The sequence below is a fragment of the Coregonus clupeaformis genome, chromosome 17 (genome assembly GCF_020615455.1).
Source record: "Coregonus clupeaformis isolate EN_2021a chromosome 17, ASM2061545v1, whole genome shotgun sequence".
Taxonomy (NCBI): Eukaryota; Metazoa; Chordata; class Actinopteri; order Salmoniformes; family Salmonidae; genus Coregonus; species Coregonus clupeaformis.
This window is the reverse complement of record NC_059208.1, coordinates 38,552,121-38,577,229: the sequence shown is the minus strand read 5'-3', so window position 1 is coordinate 38,577,229 and position 25,109 is coordinate 38,552,121. Positions and strand designations below refer to the sequence as shown.

Sequence of the window (25,109 nt, the reverse complement as noted above, 5' to 3'; positions counted from 1 at the left end):
AAAACTGCTATATTTGAAGCGCCAAAACCGTTAAAACAAAAAACAAATGATGAGCTTATTGGTAATGATAAAGTGCTGTAAAGTTTGCGTACTCCATTATGTACTGCATACGGGTAAATTAAGTGATCTTATCTATGAGAAGGCAATGGTAGCCCATGGTAAAGTAATTTGGAACTCTAAGGAGGCATACATACATCAGGGATGTTATCCAAATGGTAGAGAGTAACGAGGGATATGACATTGGTAGTGATTTAAAGATGATGAAGTTTTTTGGTGGGCTATTAGATATAACTGGGTTAATCATGAACATAGAGATTTTTATTCTATGTTGCTAGACAGAAGACTTAAATGACTTAAAAAATAGACTTGTCATGTCCAACAATCAGTCTTCAGGTCAAGCCCGGGAGAGCCGGGGTAGAACAGAGGTTGAACTAAACATAAGTGTTTTTACAAGATAAGAGATTGTTTGATTGGATTACTAATTGATTCTGAACTGAATGAAAGTCGAATTTAGCCGCCATAAAGACAAAGGAAGTGGGAGGAGCAATAAAGAAGCAAAAAATAATCTCAAAAATGAAAGGCATGGCAATTGGTTGATAAATAACCTAAGGGAATGTTTAGGAAGGTGGAAAAAATTGACACAAGCAGAACTATGTGTCAAGAGGGGGGAAGAGGCTAATTGTATTAGATAATATACGAAGGAGAGGACAAAATACTTTTTGAAAAAAAATTTTTTTGATAGTCTAAAAAGAGAATGCAGTCAGAAATTGTTACATTAATCTGAACATGTGTGAAGATAGTTTATTAACCACACCCGTATGTCAGAGGTTTTGTGCCCCACAGGTGAACTAAAGGAGAAGGTGACCCACTATCTAACCAGGTGACTGGTGAGCATCCAGTCACTAGAAGGAAAACTGGAAGCGGGCCTGTTGGGAAGGGCCCTATCAGGTTATGTTGGTAACCACCTTGGCCATTAGAATAGCAGAGAGAGGAACCTGGGTCCATGTTACCCACTGCAAGAAGGTAAGACCACATACAAGCACCGCTTAGCACACGCAGAGTTGACGAGCGGAACTGCGCCACAGGGTGCGGGGGTCATCTCTGTCAACGAAGATCTCCTACCCAGACCTATCATCACTGTAGTGTGTTCCTAGGGTGTGAGTATGGGGTGGTACCGAGCAGAAGGACTCAAGACAGGAGAGGGTTGGGGGTTTTTGAGAATATGGGTGACCCTGAGCTGCATCATAGTCTCGGCAATAGTCGTGGTAGGTTAAAATCCACCACCACCTCGCACCAATTACGCTATGGCCTTACCATTATTAAGAAATAAAGGGAAAGCGACCCGACATACTGACCATCAAGGGCGAGTGATCTACAAAATAGGAGTCAGAGAAGGGTGGGGAGTAAGATTCAAAATTATGATTAGGGATCTTATCAGAGCGGATAAGCAAGCAACATGGGATTATAAGATCCCGTTGTATTTATGTTCAGCCCCCTCAGCGGATTGTTCCTGGGCTCAGGTATTTAGACATACTGGGGGAAGGAGATATGAGACGGGGGGGGGGCTGGACGTCCAGATGGAGGATAAGAAGGTATAACGACATCCCCACGGAGATGGTAGTAACAATAGTAAAGGTCACTAAAGAGGACATGAAAAGAATTTACTGGGCTTGCGCGGACGTATACGGACGGGATACTTGTCTAAGATTATATTTAATGGAGTCAAAAGAGATAGAGGGAGCAGGTACTGGCATTAATCCATTGATGACAATAGACCGAGTAAATCAGTCAAGGGATGACGGAGTCAATTTGACTAACTCGTCCACTATGAAAGATTTTCTCCTCCAGGAATGGAACAATGGGGAAGTGGAGGGGGTCCCTGATGAGAATCTCTGGTTAAAGTGGATGAAATACACCGCTAGGGCCTTGGGGGAGACAAATTGTTATGCATGCTCCATTGGGTGACCAGCAATGTTGACCGCCCCAATGCCAAAGGCAATGTTTCCCTGTGTATTAGACCTGGGGTCCAATCAAAAAGAGCCCAATTGCACAGGGATTGGGCTGGCAAAATTGACATACTCGGCCAGCCCACCTAGATTCACTTTAACTCCTGGCGAATACCAGTGTTACAGACATAGAAATGGCACCCGTAGCTTGGGTGATTTTGATGGCTGTAAGGAGATTAATTAATTAATGTGACTGATTTAGATAAGGAAGGAAGGGAAAAAAAATTAGGAACCTAACCATCCCTTTGACTGATGTGTGGTGGGCATGCACTAAAAAAGGGAGCATTCGGCAGACATTACCAGAGGGATGGGTGGGTACTTGTGCACCAGTATTGTTGGTCCAACCTGTAAGAATTGGTCATCAAAGACCAGTGACAGGAAGAATAATTAGGAGAAAAATAAATAAGTCAGGAAGGAAATAGCCCAATTTGGATAGATGGTATAGGCATCCCCAGGGGTGTTCCAGACAAATACAAAGCTATAAATCAAATATGGGAGAGTTTTACTACAACATTTTTCTGGTGGGTGACAAAAAAATAAATATGGATTGGATAAATTATATCTATTACAACCAACAACGATTTATTGACAAGACTAGAGATGCAGTAAAGGGGATCTCTGAGCGATTATCCGCCATCCCGCTCATAACTTAGTAGAGGTTGGTTCTAGATCAGGCAGAAAGGGCCGGTGTCTATAGAAAGATAAGCCATTGTTGCATATTTATCCGTAACAACACCACACTGGATGGGACAGTCACCAGAGCTCTTACAGAATTAACTGCACTAAGTGAAGGATGAACTGAACTCAGAAGTTAGTACATTGTGGATAGGGTGGTTTGATGAAATATTTGGTAAATGGAAAACCCTAGCAGCCACCATCTTAGGAGCGATCAGTGTTTGTATGGGTATTCTTGTATTATGTGGTTGTTGTCTTGTTCCCTGTGTCCGAGGATTGGTGAGTCAGGCGTTGGTGAAATGCGGTATCTAAACAATGATGAGAGATGGACTGACTCCGGACTCTGACCAGGGGAATGTGAAAAATGATCCTCCAGGCTTGGTGGATGACGAGGATTTGGACCCTGAAAGACCGCAATTGGATGAAATGTTTAATAGTTCTGATGTGATCTCTGAGATGAATCATGCTTGTAAAATACATTTATCCTGAATGTGGGAATATTTAGTCAAAGGGGTGGATTGTTAGATTAATTTGGATTTTAAGAATAATGACTAAAGGATTTTACCCCAAATACAGTGTAAATGTTAGAATTATCATGTAGTGTCAACCCACTAACATATGGGGTACTAAACATTCAAGGGTAAAGGAGGAGGCGGGAACTGTTTAAAAAAGCCACCTAAAGGTGGGAGGAGCATAGTGCCTTTGTTTGTCAAGGGGTATAAAAACAGTATGTTTGTGTTTTTGGCCAGAGCTCTCGCCATGAATAAAAATACAGATAAGACTTGTGAGTTGTGGACCTTGAATCATTGATGATTAAAACCAGAGCCTTACAACCTCTGGTAATGATTCAAGCTTAGGGTGAATTAGAGATAAAAATTCACATGACACCGGCCTGTTCCTGCCCCTCGCACCAAGCCTACGGTGCGCATCGCCAGCCCGGTAAGGCCCGTTGCTGCTCCACGCACCAAGCCTACGGTGCGCGTCGCCAGCCCGGCCCGGCCTGTTCCTGCCACTCGCACCAAGTCTACGGTGCGAGTCGTCAGCCTGGTCCAGCCCGTTCCTGCTACTCGCACCAAGCCAGGGGTGCGAGTCGTCAGCCTGGTCCAGCCCGTGCCTGCCACTCGCACCAAGCCAGGGGTGCGAGTCGTCAGCCTGGTCCAGCCCGTTCCTGCCACTCGCACCAAGCCAGGGGTGCGAGTCGTCAGCCTGGTCCAGCCCGTTCGGCCACTCGCACCAAGCCAGGGGTGCGAGTCGTCAGTCCAGTGAGGCCGTTGCTGCTCCACGCACCAAGCCAGGGGTGCGTATCGTCAGCCAGGTCCGGTCCTTTCCTGCCTCACGCACCAAGCCAGGGGTGCGCGTCGTCTGTCCGGCACAACCCGTGCCTGGGTCACCGGTGCCTAACCAGGTACCGGTCAACGGCTCCACTACGGAGTTGAAGCTAACCGCTCCTGCTACGTCCAGTCCAGCTCTAGCCAGCGGGGCCAGACCGGACCAGGGGCGCTATGGGGGGTTTGTTGGAGGGTGGTGGGCAAGCCCGGAGCCAGAACCGCCGCCGAGGAGGTATGCCCACCCAGCCCTCCCCTGTTTTGCTCTTTTTTGAGGCGCGGTCGCAGTCCGCGCCTTTGGAAGTACTGTCACACCCTGGCTATGGGACTCTAGTTGTTGAGCCAGGGTGTGTTTGTTTTATGTGGTGTGTTTCTATGTTGGGGGTTCTAGTTCGTCTATTTCTATGTTTTGCCTGAGTGACTCCCAATCAGAGGCAACGAGTGTCAGCTGTTGGCTGGTTGTCTCTGATTGGGAGCCATATTTAAACTGTCTGTTTTCCCTTTGTGTTTGTGGGTTTTTGTTCCGTGTTCGGTCATTGTCACGTGGACTTCACGAGTCGTTTCTTGTTTTGTATCTTGTTTACACGTTAACTAATTAAAGTATGTTTGTTCATCACGCTGCGCATTGGTCTCTCCCTGACGATCGTGACACATAGTCTAAAATAGAAATAATTTACGATAAAGGAATATAAAATAGTTGTTACAAGGGGGGAAAAGGGACATAAGAACTATGAAAGTAATTACACCTGTTGATATAGTTGAAAATGGTAAACATTGCAATACCATTAACTAAAGGTTATCTGGAAAAGGGAATAAAAGTTGGCCTGACATTGAACAACCATAGCTAGTAGAGGGAATCTTAACCCTGACGTCATCAACATGATGAAAGTGATTGAATAATAGAGAGAGGAGAAGCAGAGACGACCAGAAAGATGAATCCAAAACTCCAGAAGTAAGAAAACCGAGATGTCTGGAAACAAAGAGAAGAATGAGGTTCGGAAAGATGAAGACAAAGATGAAGACTTGGAGATTAAAGGTGCTTCATATTCAAGAGGATTTTATCCAACAATGATTAGCAAAGAAGAAATAGAAAGAGATATAGACTGAATTGTATTATGCCTGGATAAGGGGAATAATTTAGAAGAGACAACGAGAACTGGAACAACAACTCAAGAAGCTGAAGATACAAAAGAGAAGAAAAAACTGCTGAGAAAAGGATCCCAAGAATTGAAGAAGAATACATTGAGGAAAGGAAAGAGAGCACAAGTAAGAAGATGATGGAAGGTGATCATTCGAGGACAGAACTTAGAATATAAGCTTTTGAAGAATACCGATATGTCAACAACAAGAAAGAACAGGACCAAGAAACTCTCAGAAAACTTGATGAAATACAACTGGAGGAGAAGAAGAAGGAGAAGAAAAGCTTTGGTTATGAAGAATCAGTGTGCACCAAATCAACAATCACTGCCATAGCTTCAACTGAACAAGGTCAAATGCAATTGTACCAGCCACAACTAGTGGTACAAGTTGGTTCATATCCATAGATAGTTTCTGGAAAGAGGGAATTTCAGAGGAAGATACAGGAGCAAGTGAAGATCATCTGGAGGACAGGTGAACCCTTAAAGGAGCAAGGATTCTAGGAGTGCCTAGAAGATCCGAAGGGGGGTGTCAGCTGTTAGCACCAATTAGGGAAAAATATCCAACAATTGAAGTGAAAACAAAGGACTATGAGAAGTGATGGTGGATAGTGGAAAAGCTTTTATCTGTGTTCAGCCTGAAGAGGTTACACATCTCACTATGTAAAATTAACTAATTAGGATAGGGATTCGAGAGAGTAAAACAGTTGATTACTCTTAAGGAACCAATTGAGATCTGCTATAAAAATCAGAGAAAATTTAAATACCCATACTGGTATCAGAACATATACCTATTGCATTGTTGGGAAGAGATGCATTGTGTAAGTTGAACTGTACAATAAGATGTACACCAGACGGCTGTCTGGTAGAAGATTTTAAAAGAGTAGGGTTTTTGGGAATCATATTTGCTTGAAAATATTATATCATAGGAAGGAGCACAATCTGTTTGAAAAATAATGTTAAAAGGGTGACTGTTATTCTTGGTTACATTCCTACACCAAGAGGTGAATAAGATTTCAAACTAGGCTAAAAGATGCTCAATCGTTTGCCAAGTCTGTGTGTAAAGAAATCATAAGCAGGTGGGGACTTCCCGATCACATATTTTAAAATTAGAGGTAAGGGATTTTGTGAATAAATCAGTGAAATGGTTTTTGAAAATGGTTTTTAAAAGTTAGGAGAAAAAGTCAGATTAAAAAAGTTAAGAAAACTAGGGTTGAAGGAACTCTAGGACAGTAAGCTAAGCTTCAATGTTAGTTAGTAGTAAGAGAGAGAGAACAGTGGTGAAGGAAAATGTAGAGTTTAGTGAGAAGATAGATATGGTAGGAGTTTAGATCTGTTAGGAGCAGTTGCATTGAAAAAGTATGCGTTGCTGAATGATAAGAGAAGATTGAGGGTGATTGAGTATCTATATTTACAATTCCCAGCAGGAAGATCAAGGTAATTGTAAGTGTATTTTTTATAATGAAAAGTTTGAAAGTGAGGGATTAGAGTTAGGACTGAGAGTGAATGTAGTGACACTAGTGGTGATAGATGGAAGTACAAGTAAAGAGTTCAAAGCTTAGGGGAAAATGGATGAATCGACAATGACATCAACACTTTAGTATATTATAACAACAGTGAGAAGCAATTTAACTATTTCAACATTGACAGTTATTAAAGCTATAAATATATCACATTTGATTACAAGGGAGCCAATAGCTCTAGCACCAACTTTAGAGGAAAAGACTGTTATTAGGGTTAGGATGGGTGATACAGCTCATTTTCCTTGTAGTTGTGGAAACATTTGTTTAGGCCTAGGTTTAAGTGTTATTGGTTAAATGAATTAACCTAGGTGAATAACAACAAAAATACATATTGATGGATGGTTCTTTGTGTGTATAGTTGGCAATCACAGAGGTCATACATTTCTTGTAGTTGGCCACCAGATTTGCACACATCTCCAGAGGGATTTTGTTCCACTCCTCTTTGCAGATCTTCTCCAAGTCATTAAGGTTTTGAGGCTGACGTTTGGCAACTCGAACCTTCAGCTCCCTCCACAGATTTCCTATGGGATTAAGGACTGGAGACTGGCTAGGCCACTCCAGGACCTTAATGTGCTTCTTCTTGAGCCACTCCTTTGTTGCCTTGGCCATGTGTTTTGGGTCATTGTCATGCTGGAATACCCATCCATGACCCATTTTCAATGCCCTGGCTGAGGGAAGGAGGTTCTCACCCAAGATTTCACAGTACATGGCCCCGTCCATCGTCCCTTTGATGCGGTGAAGTTGTCCTGTCCCCTTAGCAGAAAAACACCCCCCAAAGCATAATGTTTCCACCTCCATGTTTGACGGTGGGGATGGTGTTCTTGGGGTCATAGGCAGCATTCCTCCTCCTCCAAACACGGCGAGTTGAGTTGATGCCAAAGAGCTCGATTTTGGTCATCTGACCACAACACTTTCACCCAGTTCTCCTCTGAATCATTCAGATGTTTATTGGCAAACTTCAGACGGCCCTGTATATGTGCTTTCTTGAGCACTCCCTTTAAGAGTGTGCTCCTAATCTCAGCTCGTTACCTGTATAAAAGACACTTGGGAGCCAGAAATCTTTCTGATTGAGAGGGGGTCAAATACTTATTTCCCTCATTAAAATGCAAATGAATTTATAACAGTTTTGACATGTGTTTTTCTGGATTTATGTGTTGTTATTCTGTCTCTCACTGTTCAAATAAACCTCCCATTAAAATTATAGACTGATCATTTCTTTGTCAGTGGGCAAATGTACAAAATCAGCAGGGGATCAAATACTTTTTTCCCTCACTGTGTAACAAATACTGAGATATATTTTGTTACACATCAAGAAAAGGGAGAATCAGAATGAAATAGAAAATGTCATGTTCATTCTCTATCTACTGTATGTTCTATTAATAAAACACACCTTTGTTCAATGGAAACATCTCCTTCTCTGAACATGATAGGTGGATCCATAGATTGGTCACTCTTCATGGATACACAGCTGGGTACAGGAGAGGCTGGTCTCTGCTGTTTGATCCTGACAATAGCACAAAGAAACCAGTCAGTTTGAAGTACTCACAGAGACTCATCTGGTTGGCAGGAAACATCAAGAAAAGGGAGAATCAGTATGAAATAGAAAATGTCATGTTCATTCTCTATCTACTGTATGTTCTATTAATAAAACAAACCTTTGTTCAATGGAAACATCTCCTTCTCTGAACATGATAGGTGGATCCATAGATTGGTCACTCTTCATGGACACACAGCTGGGTACAGGAGAGGCTGGTCTCTGCTGTTTAATCCTGACAAAAGCACAAAACTCCTCATTTTTCAATCAGAAGTATAACATGTCAACTTTTCAGTGGTACATACAGTTGAAGTCGGAAGTTTACATACACCTTAGCCAAATACATTTAAACTCAGTTTTTCACAATTACTGACATTTAATCCTAGTACAAATTCCATGTCTTAGGTCAGTTAGGATCACCACTTTATATTAAGAATGTGAAATGTTAGAATAATAGGAGAGAGAATGATTTATTTCAGCTTTTATTTCATTCATCACATTCCCAGTGGGTCAGAAGTTTACATACACTCAATTAGTATTTGGTAGCATTGTCTTTAAATTGTTTAACTTGGGTCAAACGGTTCGGGTAGCCTTCCACAAGCTTCCCACAATAAGTTGGGTGAATTTTGGCCCATTCCTCCTGACAGAGCTGGTGTAACTGAGTCAGGTTTGTAGGCCTCCTTGCTCGCACACGCTTTTTCAGTTCTGCCCACAAATGTTCTTTAGGATTGAGGTCAGGGCTTTGTGATGGCCACTCTAATACCTTGACTTTGTTGTCCTTAAGCCATTTTGCCACAACTTTGGAAGTATGCTTGGGGTCATTGTCCATTTGGAAGACCAATTTGCGACCAAGCTTTAACTTCCTGACTGATGTCTTGAGATGTTGCTTCAATATATCCACATAATTTTCCTTCCTCATGATGCCATCTATTTTGTGAAGTGCACCAGTCCCTCCTGCAGCAAAGCACCGCCACAGCATGATGCTGCCACCCCCGTGCTTCACGGTTGGGATTGTGTTCTTCGGCTTGCAAGGACCCCCTTTTTCCTCCAAACATAACAATGGTCATTATGGCCAAACAGTTCTACACTGCTCAAAAAAATTAAGGGAACACTTAAACAACACAATGTAACTCCAAGTCAATCACACTTCTGTGAAATCAAACTGTCCACTTAGGAAGCAACACTGATTGACAATAAATGTCACATGCTGTTGTGCAAATGGAATAGACAACAGGTGGAAATTATAGGCAATTAGCAAGACACCCCCAATAAAGGACTGGTTTTGCAGGTGGTGACCACAGACCACTTCTCAGTTCCTATGCTTCCTGGCTGATGTTTTGGTCACTTTTGAATGCTGGCGGTGCTTTCACTCTAGTGGTAGCATGAGACGGAGTCTACAACCCACACAAGTGGCTCAGGTAGTGCAGCTCATCCAGGATGGCACATCAATGCGAGCTGTGGCAAGAAGGTTTGCTGTGTCTGTCAGCGTAGTGTCCAGAGCGTGGAGGCGCTACCAGGAGACAGGCCAGTAAATCAGGAGACGTGGAGGAGGCCGTAGGAGGGCAACAACCCAGCAGCAGGACCGCTACCTCCGCCTTTGTGCAAGGAGGAGCAGGAGGAGCACTGCCAGAGCCCTGCAAAATGACCTCCAGCAGGCCACAAATGTGCATGTGTCTGCTCAAACGGTCAGAAACAGACTCCATGAGGGTGGTATGAGGGCCCGACGTCCACAGGTGGGGGTTGTGCTTACAGCCCAACACTGTGCAGGACGTTTGGCATTTGCCAGAGAACACCAAGATTGGCAAATTCGCCACTGGCGCCCTGTGCTCTTCACAGATGAAAGCAGGTTCACACTGAGCACATGTGACAGACGTGACAGAGTCTGGAGACGCCCGTGGAGAACGTTCTGCTGCCTGCAACATCCTCCAGCATGACCGGTTTGGCGGTGGGTCAGTCATGGTGTGGGGTGGCATTTATTTGGGGGCCGCACAGCCCTCCATGTGCTCGCCAGAGGTAGCCTGACTGCCATTAGGTACCCGAGATGAGATCCTCAGACCCCTTGTGAGACCATATGCTGGTGCGGTTGGCCCTGGGTTCCTCCTAATGCAAGACAATGCTAGACCTCATGTGGCTGGAGTGTGTCAGCAGTTCCTGCAAGAGGAAGGCATTGATGCTATGGACTGGCCCGCCCGTTCCCCAGACCTGAATCCAATTGAGCACATCTGGGACATCACGTCTCGCTCCATCCACCAACGCCACATTGCACCACAGACTGTCCAGGAGTTGGCGGATGCTTTAGTCCAGGTCTGGGAGGAGATCCCTCAGGAGACCATCTGCCACCTCATCAGGAGCATGCCCAGGCGTTGTAGGGAGGTCATACAGGCACGTGGAGGCCACACACACTACTGAGCCTCATTTTGACTTGTTTTAAGGACATTACATCAAAGTTGGATCAGCCTGTAGTGTGGTTTTCCACTTTAATTTTGAGGGTGACTCCAAATCCAGACCTCCATGGGTTGATACATTTGATTTCCATTGATAATTTTTGTGTGATTTTGTTGTCAGCACATTCAACTATGTAAAGAAAAAAGTATTTAATAAGATTATTTCATTCATTCAGATCTAGGATGTGTTATTTTAGTGTTCCCTTTATTTTTTTGAGCAGTGTATTTTTGTTTAATCAGACCAGAGGACATTTCTCCAAAAAGTACGATCTTTGTCCCCATGTGCAGTTGCAAACCGTAGTCTGGCTTTTTTATGGCGGTTTTGGAGCAGTGGCTTCTTCCTTGCTGAGTGGCCTTTCAGGTTATGTCAATATAGGACTCATTTTACTGTGGATATAGATACCTTTGTACCTGTTTCCTCCAGCATCTTCACAAGGTCCTTTACTGTTGTTCTGGGATTGATTTGCACTTTTCGCACCAAAGTCACGTTAATCTCTAGGACACAGAACGCGTCTCCTTCCTGAGTGGTATGACGGCTGCGTGGTCTTATGGTGTTTATACTTGCGTACTATTGTTTGTACAGATGAACGTGGTACCTTCAGGCGTTTGGAAATTGCTCCCAAGGATTAACCAGACTTGTGGAGGTCTACAATTCTTTTTCTGAGGTCTTGGCTGATTTCTTTTGATTTTCACATGATGTCAAGCAAAGAGGCACTGAGTTTGAAGGTAGGCCTTGAAATACATCCACAGGTACACCTCCGATTGACCCAAATGATGTCAATTAGCCTATCAGAAGCTTCTAAAGCCATGACATCATTTTCTGGAATTTTCCAAGCTGTTTATAGGCACAGTCAACTAAGTGTATGAAAACTTCCGACTTCAACTGTAAATACAGTGAGGGAAAAAAGTATTTGATCACCTGCTGATTTTGTACGTTTGCCCACTGACAAAGACATGATCAGTCTATAATTTTAATGGTAGGTTTATTTGAACATTGAGAGAATAACAACAAAAATACATATTGATGGATGGTTCTTTGTGTGTATAGTTGGCAATCACAGAGGTCATACATTTCTTGTAGTTGGCCACCAGATTTGCACACATCTCCGGAGGGATTTTGTTCCACTCCTCTTTGCAGATCTTCTCCAAGTCATTAAGGTTTTGAGGCTGACGTTTGGCAACTCGAACCTTCAGCTCCCTCCACAGATTTCCTATGGGATTAAGGACTGGAGACTGGCTAGGCCACTCCAGGACCTTAATGTGCTTCTTCTTGAGCCACTCCTTTGTTGCCTTGGCCATGTGTTTTGGGTCATTGTCATGCTGGAATACCCATCCATGACCCATTTTCAATGCCCTGGCTGAGGGAAGGAGGTTCTCACCCAAGATTTCACAGTACATGGCCCCGTCCATCGTCCCTTTGATGCGGTGAAGTTGTCCTGTCCCCTTAGCAGAAAAACACCCCCAAAGCATAATGTTTCCACCTCCATGTTTGACGGTGGGGATGGTGTTCTTGGGGTCATAGGCAGCATTCCTCCTCCTCCAAACACGGCGAGTTGAGTTGATGCCAAAGAGCTCGATTTTGGTCATCTGACCACAACACTTTCACCCAGTTCTCCTCTGAATCATTCAGATGTTTATTGGCAAACTTCAGACGGCCCTGTATATGTGCTTTCTTGAGCACTCCCTTTAAGAGTGTGCTCCTAATCTCAGCTCGTTACCTGTATAAAAGACACTTGGGAGCCAGAAATCTTTCTGATTGAGAGGGGGTCAAATACTTATTTCCCTCATTAAAATGCAAATGAATTTATAACAGTTTTGACATGTGTTTTTCTGGATTTATGTGTTGTTATTCTGTCTCTCACTGTTCAAATAAACCTCCCATTAAAATTATAGACTGATCATTTCTTTGTCAGTGGGCAAATGTACAAAATCAGCAGGGGATCAAATACTTTTTTTCCCTCACTGTGTAACAAATACTGAGATATATTTTGTTACACATCAAGAAAAAGGGAGAATAAGAATGAAATAGAAAATGTCATGTTCATTCTCTATCTACTGTATGTTCTATTAATAAAACACACCTTTGTTCAATGGAAACATCTCCTTCTCTGAACATGATAGGTGGATCCATAGATTGGTCACTCTTCATGGATACACAGCTGGGTACAGGAGAGGCTGGTCTCTGCTGTTTGATCCTGACAATAGCACAAAGAAACCAGTCAGTTTGAAGTACTCACAGAGACTCATCTGGTTGGCAGGAAACATCAAGAAAAGGGAGAATCAGTATGAAATAGAAAATGTCATGTTCATTCTCTATCTACTGTATGTTCTATTAATAAAACAAACCTTTGTTCAATGGAAACATCTCCTTCTCTGAACATGATAGGTGGATCCATAGATTGGTCACTCTTCATGGACACACAGCTGGGTACAGGAGAGGCTGGTCTCTGCTGTTTAATCCTGACAAAAGCACAAAACTCCTCATTTTTCAATCAGAAGTATAACATGTCAACTTTTCAGTGGTACATACAGTTGAAGTCGGAAGTTTACATACACCTTAGCCAAATACATTTAAACTCAGTTTTTCACAATTACTGACATTTAATCCTAGTACAAATTCCATGTCTTAGGTCAGTTAGGATCACCACTTTATATTAAGAATGTGAAATGTTAGAATAATAGGAGAGAGAATGATTTATTTCAGCTTTTATTTCATTCATCACATTCCCAGTGGGTCAGAAGTTTACATACACTCAATTAGTATTTGGTAGCATTGTCTTTAAATTGTTTAACTTGGGTCAAACGGTTCGGGTAGCCTTCCACAAGCTTCCCACAATAAGTTGGGTGAATTTTGGCCCATTCCTCCTGACAGAGCTGGTGTAACTGAGTCAGGTTTGTAGGCCTCCTTGCTCGCACACGCTTTTTCAGTTCTGCCCACAAATGTTCTTTAGGATTGAGGTCAGGGCTTTGTGATGGCCACTCTAATACCTTGACTTTGTTGTCCTTAAGCCATTTTGCCACAACTTTGGAAGTATGCTTGGGGTCATTGTCCATTTGGAAGACCAATTTGCGACCAAGCTTTAACTTCCTGACTGATGTCTTGAGATGTTGCTTCAATATATCCACATAATTTTCCTTCCTCATGATGCCATCTATTTTGTGAAGTGCACCAGTCCCTCCTGCAGCAAAGCACCGCCACAGCATGATGCTGCCACCCCCGTGCTTCACGGTTGGGATTGTGTTCTTCGGCTTGCAAGGACCCCCTTTTTCCTCCAAACATAACAATGGTCATTATGGCCAAACAGTTCTACACTGCTCAAAAAAATTAAGGGAACACTTAAACAACACAATGTAACTCCAAGTCAATCACACTTCTGTGAAATCAAACTGTCCACTTAGGAAGCAACACTGATTGACAATAAATGTCACATGCTGTTGTGCAAATGGAATAGACAACAGGTGGAAATTATAGGCAATTAGCAAGACACCCCCAATAAAGGACTGGTTTTGCAGGTGGTGACCACAGACCACTTCTCAGTTCCTATGCTTCCTGGCTGATGTTTTGGTCACTTTTGAATGCTGGCGGTGCTTTCACTCTAGTGGTAGCATGAGACGGAGTCTACAACCCACACAAGTGGCTCAGGTAGTGCAGCTCATCCAGGATGGCACATCAATGCGAGCTGTGGCAAGAAGGTTTGCTGTGTCTGTCAGCGTAGTGTCCAGAGCGTGGAGGCGCTACCAGGAGACAGGCCAGTAAATCAGGAGACGTGGAGGAGGCCGTAGGAGGGCAACAACCCAGCAGCAGGACCGCTACCTCCGCCTTTGTGCAAGGAGGAGCAGGAGGAGCACTGCCAGAGCCCTGCAAAATGACCTCCAGCAGGCCACAAATGTGCATGTGTCTGCTCAAACGGTCAGAAACAGACTCCATGAGGGTGGTATGAGGGCCCGACGTCCACAGGTGGGGGTTGTGCTTACAGCCCAACACTGTGCAGGACGTTTGGCATTTGCCAGAGAACACCAAGATTGGCAAATTCGCCACTGGCGCCCTGTGCTCTTCACAGATGAAAGCAGGTTCACACTGAGCACATGTGACAGACGTGACAGAGTCTGGAGACGCCGTGGAGAACGTTCTGCTGCCTGCAACATCCTCCAGCATGACCGGTTTGGCGGTGGGTCAGTCATGGTGTGGGGTGGCATTTATTTGGGGGGCCGCACAGCCCTCCATGTGCTCGCCAGAGGTAGCCTGACTGCCATTAGGTACCCGAGATGAGATCCTCAGACCCCTTGTGAGACCATATGCTGGTGCTGTTGGCCCTGGGTTCCTCCTAATGCAAGACAATCAATCAATCAATTTTATTTTATATAGCCCTTCTTACATCAGCTAATATCTCGAAGTGCTGTACAGAAACCCAGCCTAAAACCCCCTAGTTGTGTAGCCAACTCCTGGCTTGTGGTGCAATGTGGCGTTGCTGGACAGTCTGGTTGCAATGCTAGACCTCATGTGGCTGGAGTGTGTCAGCAGTTCCTGCAAGAGGAAGGCATTGATGCTATGGACTGGCCCGCCCGTTCCCCAGACCTGAATCCAATTGAGCACATCTGGGACATCACGTCTCGCTCCATCCACCAACGCCACATTGCACCACAGACTGTCCAGGAGTTGGCGGATGCTTTAGTCCAGGTCTGGGAGGAGATCCCTCAGGAGACCATCTGCCACCTCATCAGGAGCATGCCCAGGCGTTGTAGGGAGGTCATACAGGCACGTGGAGGCCACACACACTACTGAGCCTCATTTTGACTTGTTTTAAGGACATTACATCAAAGTTGGATCAGCCTGTAGTGTGGTTTTCCACTTTAATTTTGAGGGTGACTCCAAATCCAGACCTCCATGGGTTGATACATTTGATTTCCATTGATAATTTTTGTGTGATTTTGTTGTCAGCACATTCAACTATGTAAAGAAAAAAGTATTTAATAAGATTATTTCATTCATTCAGATCTAGGATGTGTTATTTTAGTGTTCCCTTTATTTTTTTGAGCAGTGTATTTTTGTTTAATCAGACCAGAGGACATTTCTCCAAAAGTACGATCTTTGTCCCCATGTGCAGTTGCAAACCGTAGTCTGGCTTTTTTATGGCGGTTTTGGAGCAGTGGCTTCTTCCTTGCTGAGTGGCCTTTCAGGTTATGTCAATATAGGACTCATTTTACTGTGGATATAGATACCTTTGTACCTGTTTCCTCCAGCATCTTCACAAGGTCCTTTACTGTTGTTCTGGGATTGATTTGCACTTTTCGCACCAAAGTACGTTAATCTCTAGGACACAGAGCGCGTCTCCTTCCTGAGTGGTATGACGGCTGCGTGGTCTTATGGTGTTTATACTTGCGTACTATTGTTTGTACAGATGAACGTGGTACCTTCAGGCGTTTGGAAATTGCTCCCAAGGATTAACCAGACTTGTGGAGGTCTACAATTCTTTTTCTGAGGTCTTGGCTGATTTCTTTTGATTTTCACATGATGTCAAGCAAAGAGGCACTGAGTTTGAAGGTAGGCCTTGAAATACATCCACAGGTACACCTCCGATTGACCCAAATGATGTCAATTAGCCTATCAGAAGCTTCTAAAGCCATGACATCATTTTCTGGAATTTTCCAAGCTGTTTATAGGCACAGTCAACTAAGTGTATGAAAACTTCCGACTTCAACTGTAAATACAGTGAGGGAAAAAAGTATTTGATCACCTGCTGATTTTGTACGTTTGCCCACTGACAAAGACATGATCAGTCTATAATTTTAATGGTAGGTTTATTTGAACATTGAGAGAATAACAACAAAAATACATATTGATGGATGGTTCTTTGTGTGTATAGTTGGCAATCACAGAGGTCATACATTTCTTGTAGTTGGCCACCAGATTTGCACACATCTCCGGAGGGATTTTGTTCCACTCCTCTTTGCAGATCTTCTCCAAGTCATTAAGGTTTTGAGGCTGACGTTTGGCAACTCGAACCTTCAGCTCCCTCCACAGATTTCCTATGGGATTAAGGACTGGAGACTGGCTAGGCCACTCCAGGACCTTAATGTGCTTCTTCTTGAGCCACTCCTTTGTTGCCTTGGCCATGTGTTTTGGGTCATTGTCATGCTGGAATACCCATCCATGACCCATTTCAATGCCCTGGCTGAGGGAAGGAGGTTCTCACCCAAGATTTCACAGTACATGGCCCCGTCCATCGTCCCTTTGATGCGGTGAAGTTGTCCTGTCCCCTTAGCAGAAAAACACCCCCAAAGCATAATGTTTCCACCTCCATGTTTGACGGTGGGGATGGTGTTCTTGGGGTCATAGGCAGCATTCCTCCTCCTCCAAACACGGCGAGTTGAGTTGATGCCAAAGAGCTCGATTTTGGTCATCTGACCACAACACTTTCACCCAGTTCTCCTCTGAATCATTCAGATGTTTATTGGCAAACTTCAGACGGCCCTGTATATGTGCTTTCTTGAGCACTCCCTTTAAGAGTGTGCTCCTAATCTCAGCTCGTTACCTGTATAAAAGACACTTGGGAGCCAGAAATCTTTCTGATTGAGAGGGGGTCAAATACTTATTTCCCTCATTAAAATGCAAATGAATTTATAACAGTTTTGACATGTGTTTTTCTGGATTTATGTGTTGTTATTCTGTCTCTCACTGTTCAAATAAACCTCCCATTAAAATTATAGACTGATCATTTCTTTGTCAGTGGGCAAATGTACAAAATCAGCAGGGGATCAAATACTTTTTTTCCCTCACTGTGTAACAAATACTGAGATATATTTTGTTACACATCAAGAAAAAGGGAGAATCAGAATGAAATAGAAAATGTCATGTTCATTCTCTATCTACTGTATGTTCTATTAATAAAACACACCTTTGTTCAATGGAAACATCTCCTTCTCTGAACATGATAGGTGGATCCATAGATTGGTCACTCTTCATGGATACACAGCTGGGTACAGGAGAGGCTGGTCTCTGCTGTTTGATCCTGACAATAGCACAAAGAAACCAGTCAGTTTGAAGTACTCACAGAGACTCATCTGGTTGGCAGGAAACATCAAGAAAAGGGAGAATCAGTATGAAATAGAAAATGTCATGTTCATTCTCTATCTACTGTATGTTCTATTAATAAAACAAACCTTTGTTCAATGGAAACATCTCCTTCTCTGAACATGATAGGTGGATCCATAGATTGGTCACTCTTCATGGACACACAGCTGGGTACAGGAGAGGCTGGTCTCTGCTGTTTAATCCTGACAAAAGCACAAAACTCCTCATTTTTCAATCAGAAGTATAACATGTCAACTTTTCAGTGGTACATACAGTTGAAGTCGGAAGTTTACATACACCTTAGCCAAATACATTTAAACTCAGTTTTTCACAATTACTGACATTTAATCCTAGTACAAATTCCATGTCTTAGGTCAGTTAGGATCACCACTTTATATTAAGAATGTGAAATGTTAGAATAATAGGAGAGAGAATGATTTATTTCAGCTTTTATTTCATTCATCACATTCCCAGTGGGTCAGAAGTTTACATACACTCAATTAGTATTTGGTAGCATTGTCTTTAAATTGTTTAACTTGGGTCAAACGGTTCGGGTAGCCTTCCACAAGCTTCCCACAATAAGTTGGGTGAATTTTGGCCCATTCCTCCTGACAGAGCTGGTGTAACTGAGTCAGGTTTGTAGGCCTCCTTGCTCGCACACGCTTTTTCAGTTCTGCCCACAAATGTTCTTTAGGATTGAGGTCAGGGCTTTGTGATGGCCACTCTAATACCTTGACTTTGTTGTCCTTAAGCCATTTTGCCACAACTTTGGAAGTATGCTTGGGGGTCATTGTCCATTTGGAAGACCAATTTGCGACCAAGCTTTAACTTCCTGACTGATGTCTTGAGATGTTGCTTCAATATATCCACATAATTTTCCTTCCTCATGATGCCATCTATTTTGTGAAGTGCACCAGTCCCTCCTGCAGCAAAGTACCGCCACAGCATGATGCTGCCACCCCCGTGCTTCACGGTTGGGATTGTGTTCTTCGGCTTGCAAGGACCCCTTTTTTCCTCCAAACATAACAATGGTCATTATGGCCAAACAGTTCTACACTGCTCAAAAAAATTAAGGGAACACTTAAACAACACAATGTAACTCCAAGTCAATCACACTTCTGTGAAATCAAACTGTCCACTTAGGAAGCAACACTGATTGACAATAAATGTCACATGCTGTTGTGCAAATGGAATAGACAACAGGTGGAAATTATAGGCAATTAGCAAGACACCCCCAATAAAGGACTGGTTTTGCAGGTGGTGACCACAGACCACTTCTCAGTTCCTATGCTTCCTGGCTGATGTTTTGGTCACTTTTGAATGCTGGCGGTGCTTTCACTATAGTGGTAGCATGAGACGGAGTCTACAACCCACACAAGTGGCTCAGGTAGTGCAGCTCATCCAGGATGGCACATCAATGCGAGCTGTGGCAAGAAGGTTTGCTGTGTCTGTCAGCGTAGTGTCCAGAGCGTGGAGGCGCTACCAGGAGACAGGCCAGTAAATCAGGAGACGTGGAGGAGGCCGTAGGAGGGCAACAACCCAGCAGCAGGACCGCTACCTCCGCCTTTGTGCAAGGAGGAGCAGGAGGAGCACTGCCAGAGCCCTGCAAAATGACCTCCAGCAGGCCACAAATGTGCATGTGTCTGCTCAAACGGTCAGAAACAGACTCCATGAGGGTGGTATGAGGGCCCGACGTCCACAGGTGGGGGTTGTGCTTACAGCCCAACACTGTGCAGGACGTTTGGCATTTGCCAGAGAACACCAAGATTGGCAAATTCGCCACTGGCGCCCTGTGCTCTTCACAGATGAAAGCAGGTTCACACTGAGCACATGTGACAGACGTGACAGAGTCTGGAGACGCCGTGGAGAGCGTTCTGCTGCCTGCAACATCCTCCAGCATGACCGGTTTGGCGGTGGGTCAGTCATGGTGTGGGGTGGCATTTATTTGGGGGGCCGCACAGCCCTCCATGTGCTCGCCAGAGGTAGCCTGACTGCCATTAGGTACCCGAGATGAGATCCTCAGACCCCTTGTGAGACCATATGCTGGTGCGGTTGGCCCTGGGTTCCTCCTAATGCAAGACAATGCTAGACCTCATGTGGCTGGAGTGTGTCAGCAGTTCCTGCAAGAGGAAGGCATTGATGCTATGGACTGGCCCGCCCGTTCCCCAGACCTGAATCCAATTGAGCACATCTGGGACATCACGTCTCGCTCCATCCACCAACGCCACATTGCACCACAGACTGTCCAGGAGTTGGCGGATGCTTTAGTCCAGGTCTGGGAGGAGATCCCTCAGGAGACCATCTGCCACCTCATCAGGAGCATGCCCAGGCGTTGTAGGGAGGTCATACAGGCACGTGGAGGCCACACACACTACTGAGCCTCATTTTGACTTGTTTTAAGGACATTACATCAAAGTTGGATCAGCCTGTAGTGTGGTTTTCCACTTTAATTTTGAGGGTGACTCCAAATCCAGACCTCCATGGGTTGATACATTTGATTTCCATTGATAATTTTTGTGTGATTTTGTTGTCAGCACATTCAACTATGTAAAGAAAAAAGTATTTAATAAGATTATTTCATTCATTCAGATCTAGGATGTGTTATTTTAGTGTTCCCTTTATTTTTTTGAGCAGTGTATTTTTGTTTAATCAGACCAGAGGACATTTCTCCAAAAAGTACGATCTTTGTCCCCATGTGCAGTTGCAAACCGTAGTCTGGCTTTTTTTATGGCGGTTTTGGAGCAGTGGCTTCTTCCTTGCTGAGTGGCCTTTCAGGTTATGTCAATATAGGACTCATTTTACTGTGGATATAGATACCTTTGTACCTGTTTCCTCCAGCATCTTCACAAGGTCCTTTACTGTTGTTCTGGGATTGATTTGCACTTTTCGCACCAAAGTACGTTAATCTCTAGGACACAGAACGCGTCTCCTTCCTGAGTGGTATGACGGCTGCGTGGTCTTATGGTGTTTATACTTGCGTACTATTGTTTGTACAGATGAACGTGGTACCTTCAGGCGTTTGGAAATTGCTCCCAAGGATTAACCAGACTTGTGGAGGTCTACAATTCTTTTTCTGAGGTCTTGGCTGATTTCTTTTGATTTTCACATGATGTCAAGCAAAGAGGCACTGAGTTTGAAGGTAGGCCTTGAAATACATCCACAGGTACACCTCCGATTGACCCAAATGATGTCAATTAGCCTATCAGAAGCTTCTAAAGCCATGACATCATTTTCTGGAATTTTCCAAGCTGTTTATAGGCACAGTCAACTAAGTGTATGAAAACTTCCGACTTCAACTGTAAATACAGTGAGGGAAAAAAGTATTTGATCACCTGCTGATTTTGTACGTTTGCCCACTGACAAAGACATGATCAGTCTATAATTTTAATGGTAGGTTTATTTGAACATTGAGAGAATAACAACAAAAATACATATTGATGGATGGTTCTTTGTGTGTATAGTTGGCAATCACAGAGGTCATACATTTCTTGTAGTTGGCCACCAGATTTGCACACATCTCCGGAGGGATTTTGTTCCACTCCTCTTTGCAGATCTTCTCCAAGTCATTAAGGTTTTGAGGCTGACGTTTGGCAACTCGAACCTTCAGCTCCCCTCCACAGATTTCCTATGGGATTAAGGACTGGAGACTGGCTAGGCCACTCCAGGACCTTAATGTGCTTCTTCTTGAGCCACTCCTTTGTTGCCTTGGCCATGTGTTTTGGGTCATTGTCATGCTGGAATACCCATCCATGACCCATTTTCAATGCCCTGGCTGAGGGAAGGAGGTTCTCACCCAAGATTTCACAGTACATGGCCCCGTCCATCGTCCCTTTGATGCGGTGAAGTTGTCCTGTCCCTTAGCAGAAAAACACCCCCAAAGCATAATGTTTCCACCTCCATGTTTGACGGTGGGGATGGTGTTCTTGGGGTCATAGGCAGCATTCCTCCTCCTCCAAACACGGCGAGTTGAGTTGATGCCAAAGAGCTCGATTTTGGTCATCTGACCACAACACTTTCACCCAGTTCTCCTCTGAATCATTCAGATGTTTATTGGCAAACTTCAGACGGCCCTGTATATGTGCTTTCTTGAGCACTCCCTTTAAGAGTGTGCTCCTAATCTCAGCTCGTTACCTGTATAAAAGACACTTGGGAGCCAGAAATCTTTCTGATTGAGAGGGGGTCAAATACTTATTTCCCTCATTAAAATGCAAATGAATTTATAACAGTTTTGACATGTGTTTTTCTGGATTTATGTGTTGTTATTCTGTCTCTCACTGTTCAAATAAACCTCCCATTAAAATTATAGACTGATCATTTCTTTGTCAGTGGGCAAATGTACAAAATCAGCAGGGGATCAAATACTTTTTTCCCTCACTGTGTAACAAATACTGAGATATATTTTGTTACACATCAAGAAAAAGGGAGAATCAGAATGAAATAGAAAATGTCATGTTCATTCTCTATCTACTGTATGTTCTATTAATAAAACACACCTTTGTTCAATGGAAACATCTCCTTCTCTGAACATGATAGGTGGATCCATAGATTGGTCACTCTTCATGGATGCACAGCTGGGTACAGGAGAGGCTGGTCTCTGCTGTTTGATCCTGACAATAGCACAAAGAAACCAGTCAGTTTGAAGTACTCACAGAGACTCATCTGGTTGGCAGGAAACATCAAGAAAAGGGAGAATCAGTATGAAATAGATAATGTCATGTTCATTCTCTATCTACTGTATGTTCTATTAATAAAACAAACCTTTGTTCAATGGAAACATCTCCTTCTCTGAACATGATAGGTGGATCCATAGATTGGTCACTCTTCATGGATACACAGCTGGGTACAGGAGAGACTGGTCTCTGCTGTTTGATCCTGACAAAAGCACAAAGAAACCAGTCAGTTTGAAGTACTCAGAGACTCATCTGGTTGGCAGGAAACATCAAGAAAGGGGAGAATCAGTATGAAATAGAATATATCATGTTCATTCTCTATCTACTGTATGTTCTATTAATAAAACAAACCTTTGTTCAATGGAAACATCTCCTTCTCTGAACATGATAGGTGGATCCATAGATTGGTCACTCTTCATGGACACACAGCTGGGTACAGGAGAGGCTGGTCTCTGCTGTTTAATCCTGACAAAAGCACAAAACTCCTCATTTTTCAATCAGAAGTATAACATGTCAACTTTTCAGTGGTACATACAGTTGAAGTCGGAAGTTTACATACACCTTAGCCAAATACATTTAAACTCAGTTTTTCACAATTACTGACATTTAATCCTAGTACAAATTCCATGTCTTAGGTCAGTTAGGATCACCACTTTATATTAAGAATGTGAAATGTTAGAATAATAGGAGAGAGAATGATTTATTTCAGCTTTTATTTCATTCATCACATTCCCAGTGGGTCAGAAGTTTACATACACTCAATTAGTATTTGGTAGCATTGTCTTTAAATTGTTTAACTTGGGTCAAACGGTTCGGGTAGCCTTCCACAAGCTTCCCACAATAAGTTGGGTGAATTTTGGCCCATTCCTCCTGACAGAGCTGGTGTAACTGAGTCAGGTTTGTAGGCCTCCTTGCTCGCACACGCTTTTTCAGTTCTGCCCACAAATGTTCTTTAGGATTGAGGTTAGGGCTTTGTGATGGCCACTCTAATACCTTGACTTTGTTGTCCTTAAGCCATTTTGCCACAACTTTGGAAGTATGCTTGGAGTCATTGTCCATTTGGAAGACCAATTTGCGACCAAGCTTTAACTTCCTGACTGATGTCTTGAGATGTTGCTTCAATATATCCACATAATTTTCCTTCCTCATGATGCCATCTATTTTGTGAAGTACACCAGTCCCTCCTGCAGCAAAGCACCGCCACAGCATGATGCTGCCACCCCCGTGCTTCACGGTTGGGATGGTGTTCTTCGGCTTGCAAGGACCCCCTTTTTCCTCCAAACATAACATTGGTCATTATGGCCAAACAGTTCTACACTGCTCAAAAAAATTAAGGGAACACTTAAACAACACAATGTAACTCCAAGTCAATCACACTTCTGTGAAATCAAACTGTCCACTTAGGAAGCAACACTGATTGACAATAAATGTCCCATGCTGTTGTGCAAATGGAATAGACAACAGGTGGAAATTATAGGCAATTAGCAAGACACCCCCCAATAAAGGACTGGTTTTGCAGGTGGTGACCACAGACCACTTCTCAGTTCCTATGCTTCCTGGCTGATGTTTTGGTCACTTTTGAATGCTGGCGGTGCTTTCACTATAGTGGTAGCATGAGACGGAGTCTACAACCCACACAAGTGGCTCAGATAGTGCAGCTCATCCAGGATGGCACATCAATGCGAGCTGTGGCAAGAAGGTTTGCTGTGTCTGTCAGCGTAGTGTCCAGAGCGTGGAGGCGCTACCAGGAGACAGGCCAGTACATCAGGAGACGTGGAGGAGGCCGTAGGAGGGCAACAACCCAGCAGCAGGACCGCTACCTCCGCCTTTGTGCAAGGAGGAGCAGGAGGAGCACTGCCAGAGCCCTGCAAAATGACCTCCAGCAGGCCACAAATGCTTATGTGTCTGCTCAAACGGTCAGAAACAGACTCCATGAGGGTGGTATGAGGGCCCGAGGTCCACAGGTGGGGGTTGTGCTTACAGCCCAACACTGTGAAGGACGTTTGGCATTTGCCAGAGAACACCAAGATTGGCAAATTCGCCACTGGCGCCCTGTGCTCTTCACAGATGAAAGCAGGTTCACACTGAGCACATGTGACAGACGTGACAGAGTCTGGAGATGCCGTGGAGAACGTTCTGCTGCCTGCAACATCCTCCAGCATGACCGGTTTGGCGGTGGGTCAGTCATGGTGTGGGGTGGCATTTATTTGGGGGCCGCACAGCCCTCCATGTGCTCGCCAGAGGTAGCCTGACTGCCATTAGGTACCGAGATGAGATCCTCAGACCCCTTGTGAGACCATATGCTGGTGCGGTTGGCCCTGGGTTCCTCCTAATGCAAGACAATGCTAGACCTCATGTGGCTGGAGTGTGTCAGCAGTTCCTGCAAGAGGAAGGCATTGATGCTATGGACTGGCCCGCCCGTTCCCCAGACCTGAATCCAATTGAGCACATCTGGGACATCACGTCTCGCTCCATCCACCAACGCCACATTGCACCACAGACTGTCCAGGAGTTGGCGGATGCTTTAGTCCAGGTCTGGGAGGAGATCCCTCAGGAGACCATCTGCCACCTCATCAGGAGCATGCCCAGGCGTTGTAGGGAGGTCATACAGGCACGTGGAGGCCACACACACTACTGAGCCTCATTTTGACTTGTTTTAAGGACATTACATCAAAGTTGGATCAGCCTGTAGTGTGGTTTTCCACTTTAATTTTGAGGGTGACT

General features: G+C 44.1%; 1 protein-coding gene across 1 annotated transcript in view; it reads right to left on the bottom strand.

Annotated features, from left to right (window-relative positions):
• LOC121586372 overlaps positions 1 to 22,556 on the bottom strand; it is a 38,574-nt gene extending 16,018 nt beyond the window's left edge. The window contains exons 1-8 of the mRNA XM_045226568.1: positions 22,474 to 22,556; positions 22,209 to 22,322; positions 17,805 to 17,918; positions 17,540 to 17,653; positions 12,990 to 13,103; positions 12,725 to 12,838; positions 8,321 to 8,434; positions 8,056 to 8,169 (exon numbers count right to left, since the gene is read on the bottom strand). Coding sequence (XP_045082503.1) covers positions 8,056 to 8,169; positions 8,321 to 8,434; positions 12,725 to 12,838; positions 12,990 to 13,103; positions 17,540 to 17,653; positions 17,805 to 17,918; positions 22,209 to 22,322; positions 22,474 to 22,541 — 866 coding nt within the window. The 5' untranslated portion in view covers positions 22,542 to 22,556. The remainder of the gene's footprint in view (positions 1 to 8,055; positions 8,170 to 8,320; positions 8,435 to 12,724; positions 12,839 to 12,989; positions 13,104 to 17,539; positions 17,654 to 17,804; positions 17,919 to 22,208; positions 22,323 to 22,473) is intronic.
• Positions 22,557 to 25,109: the final 2,553 nt, after the last annotated feature.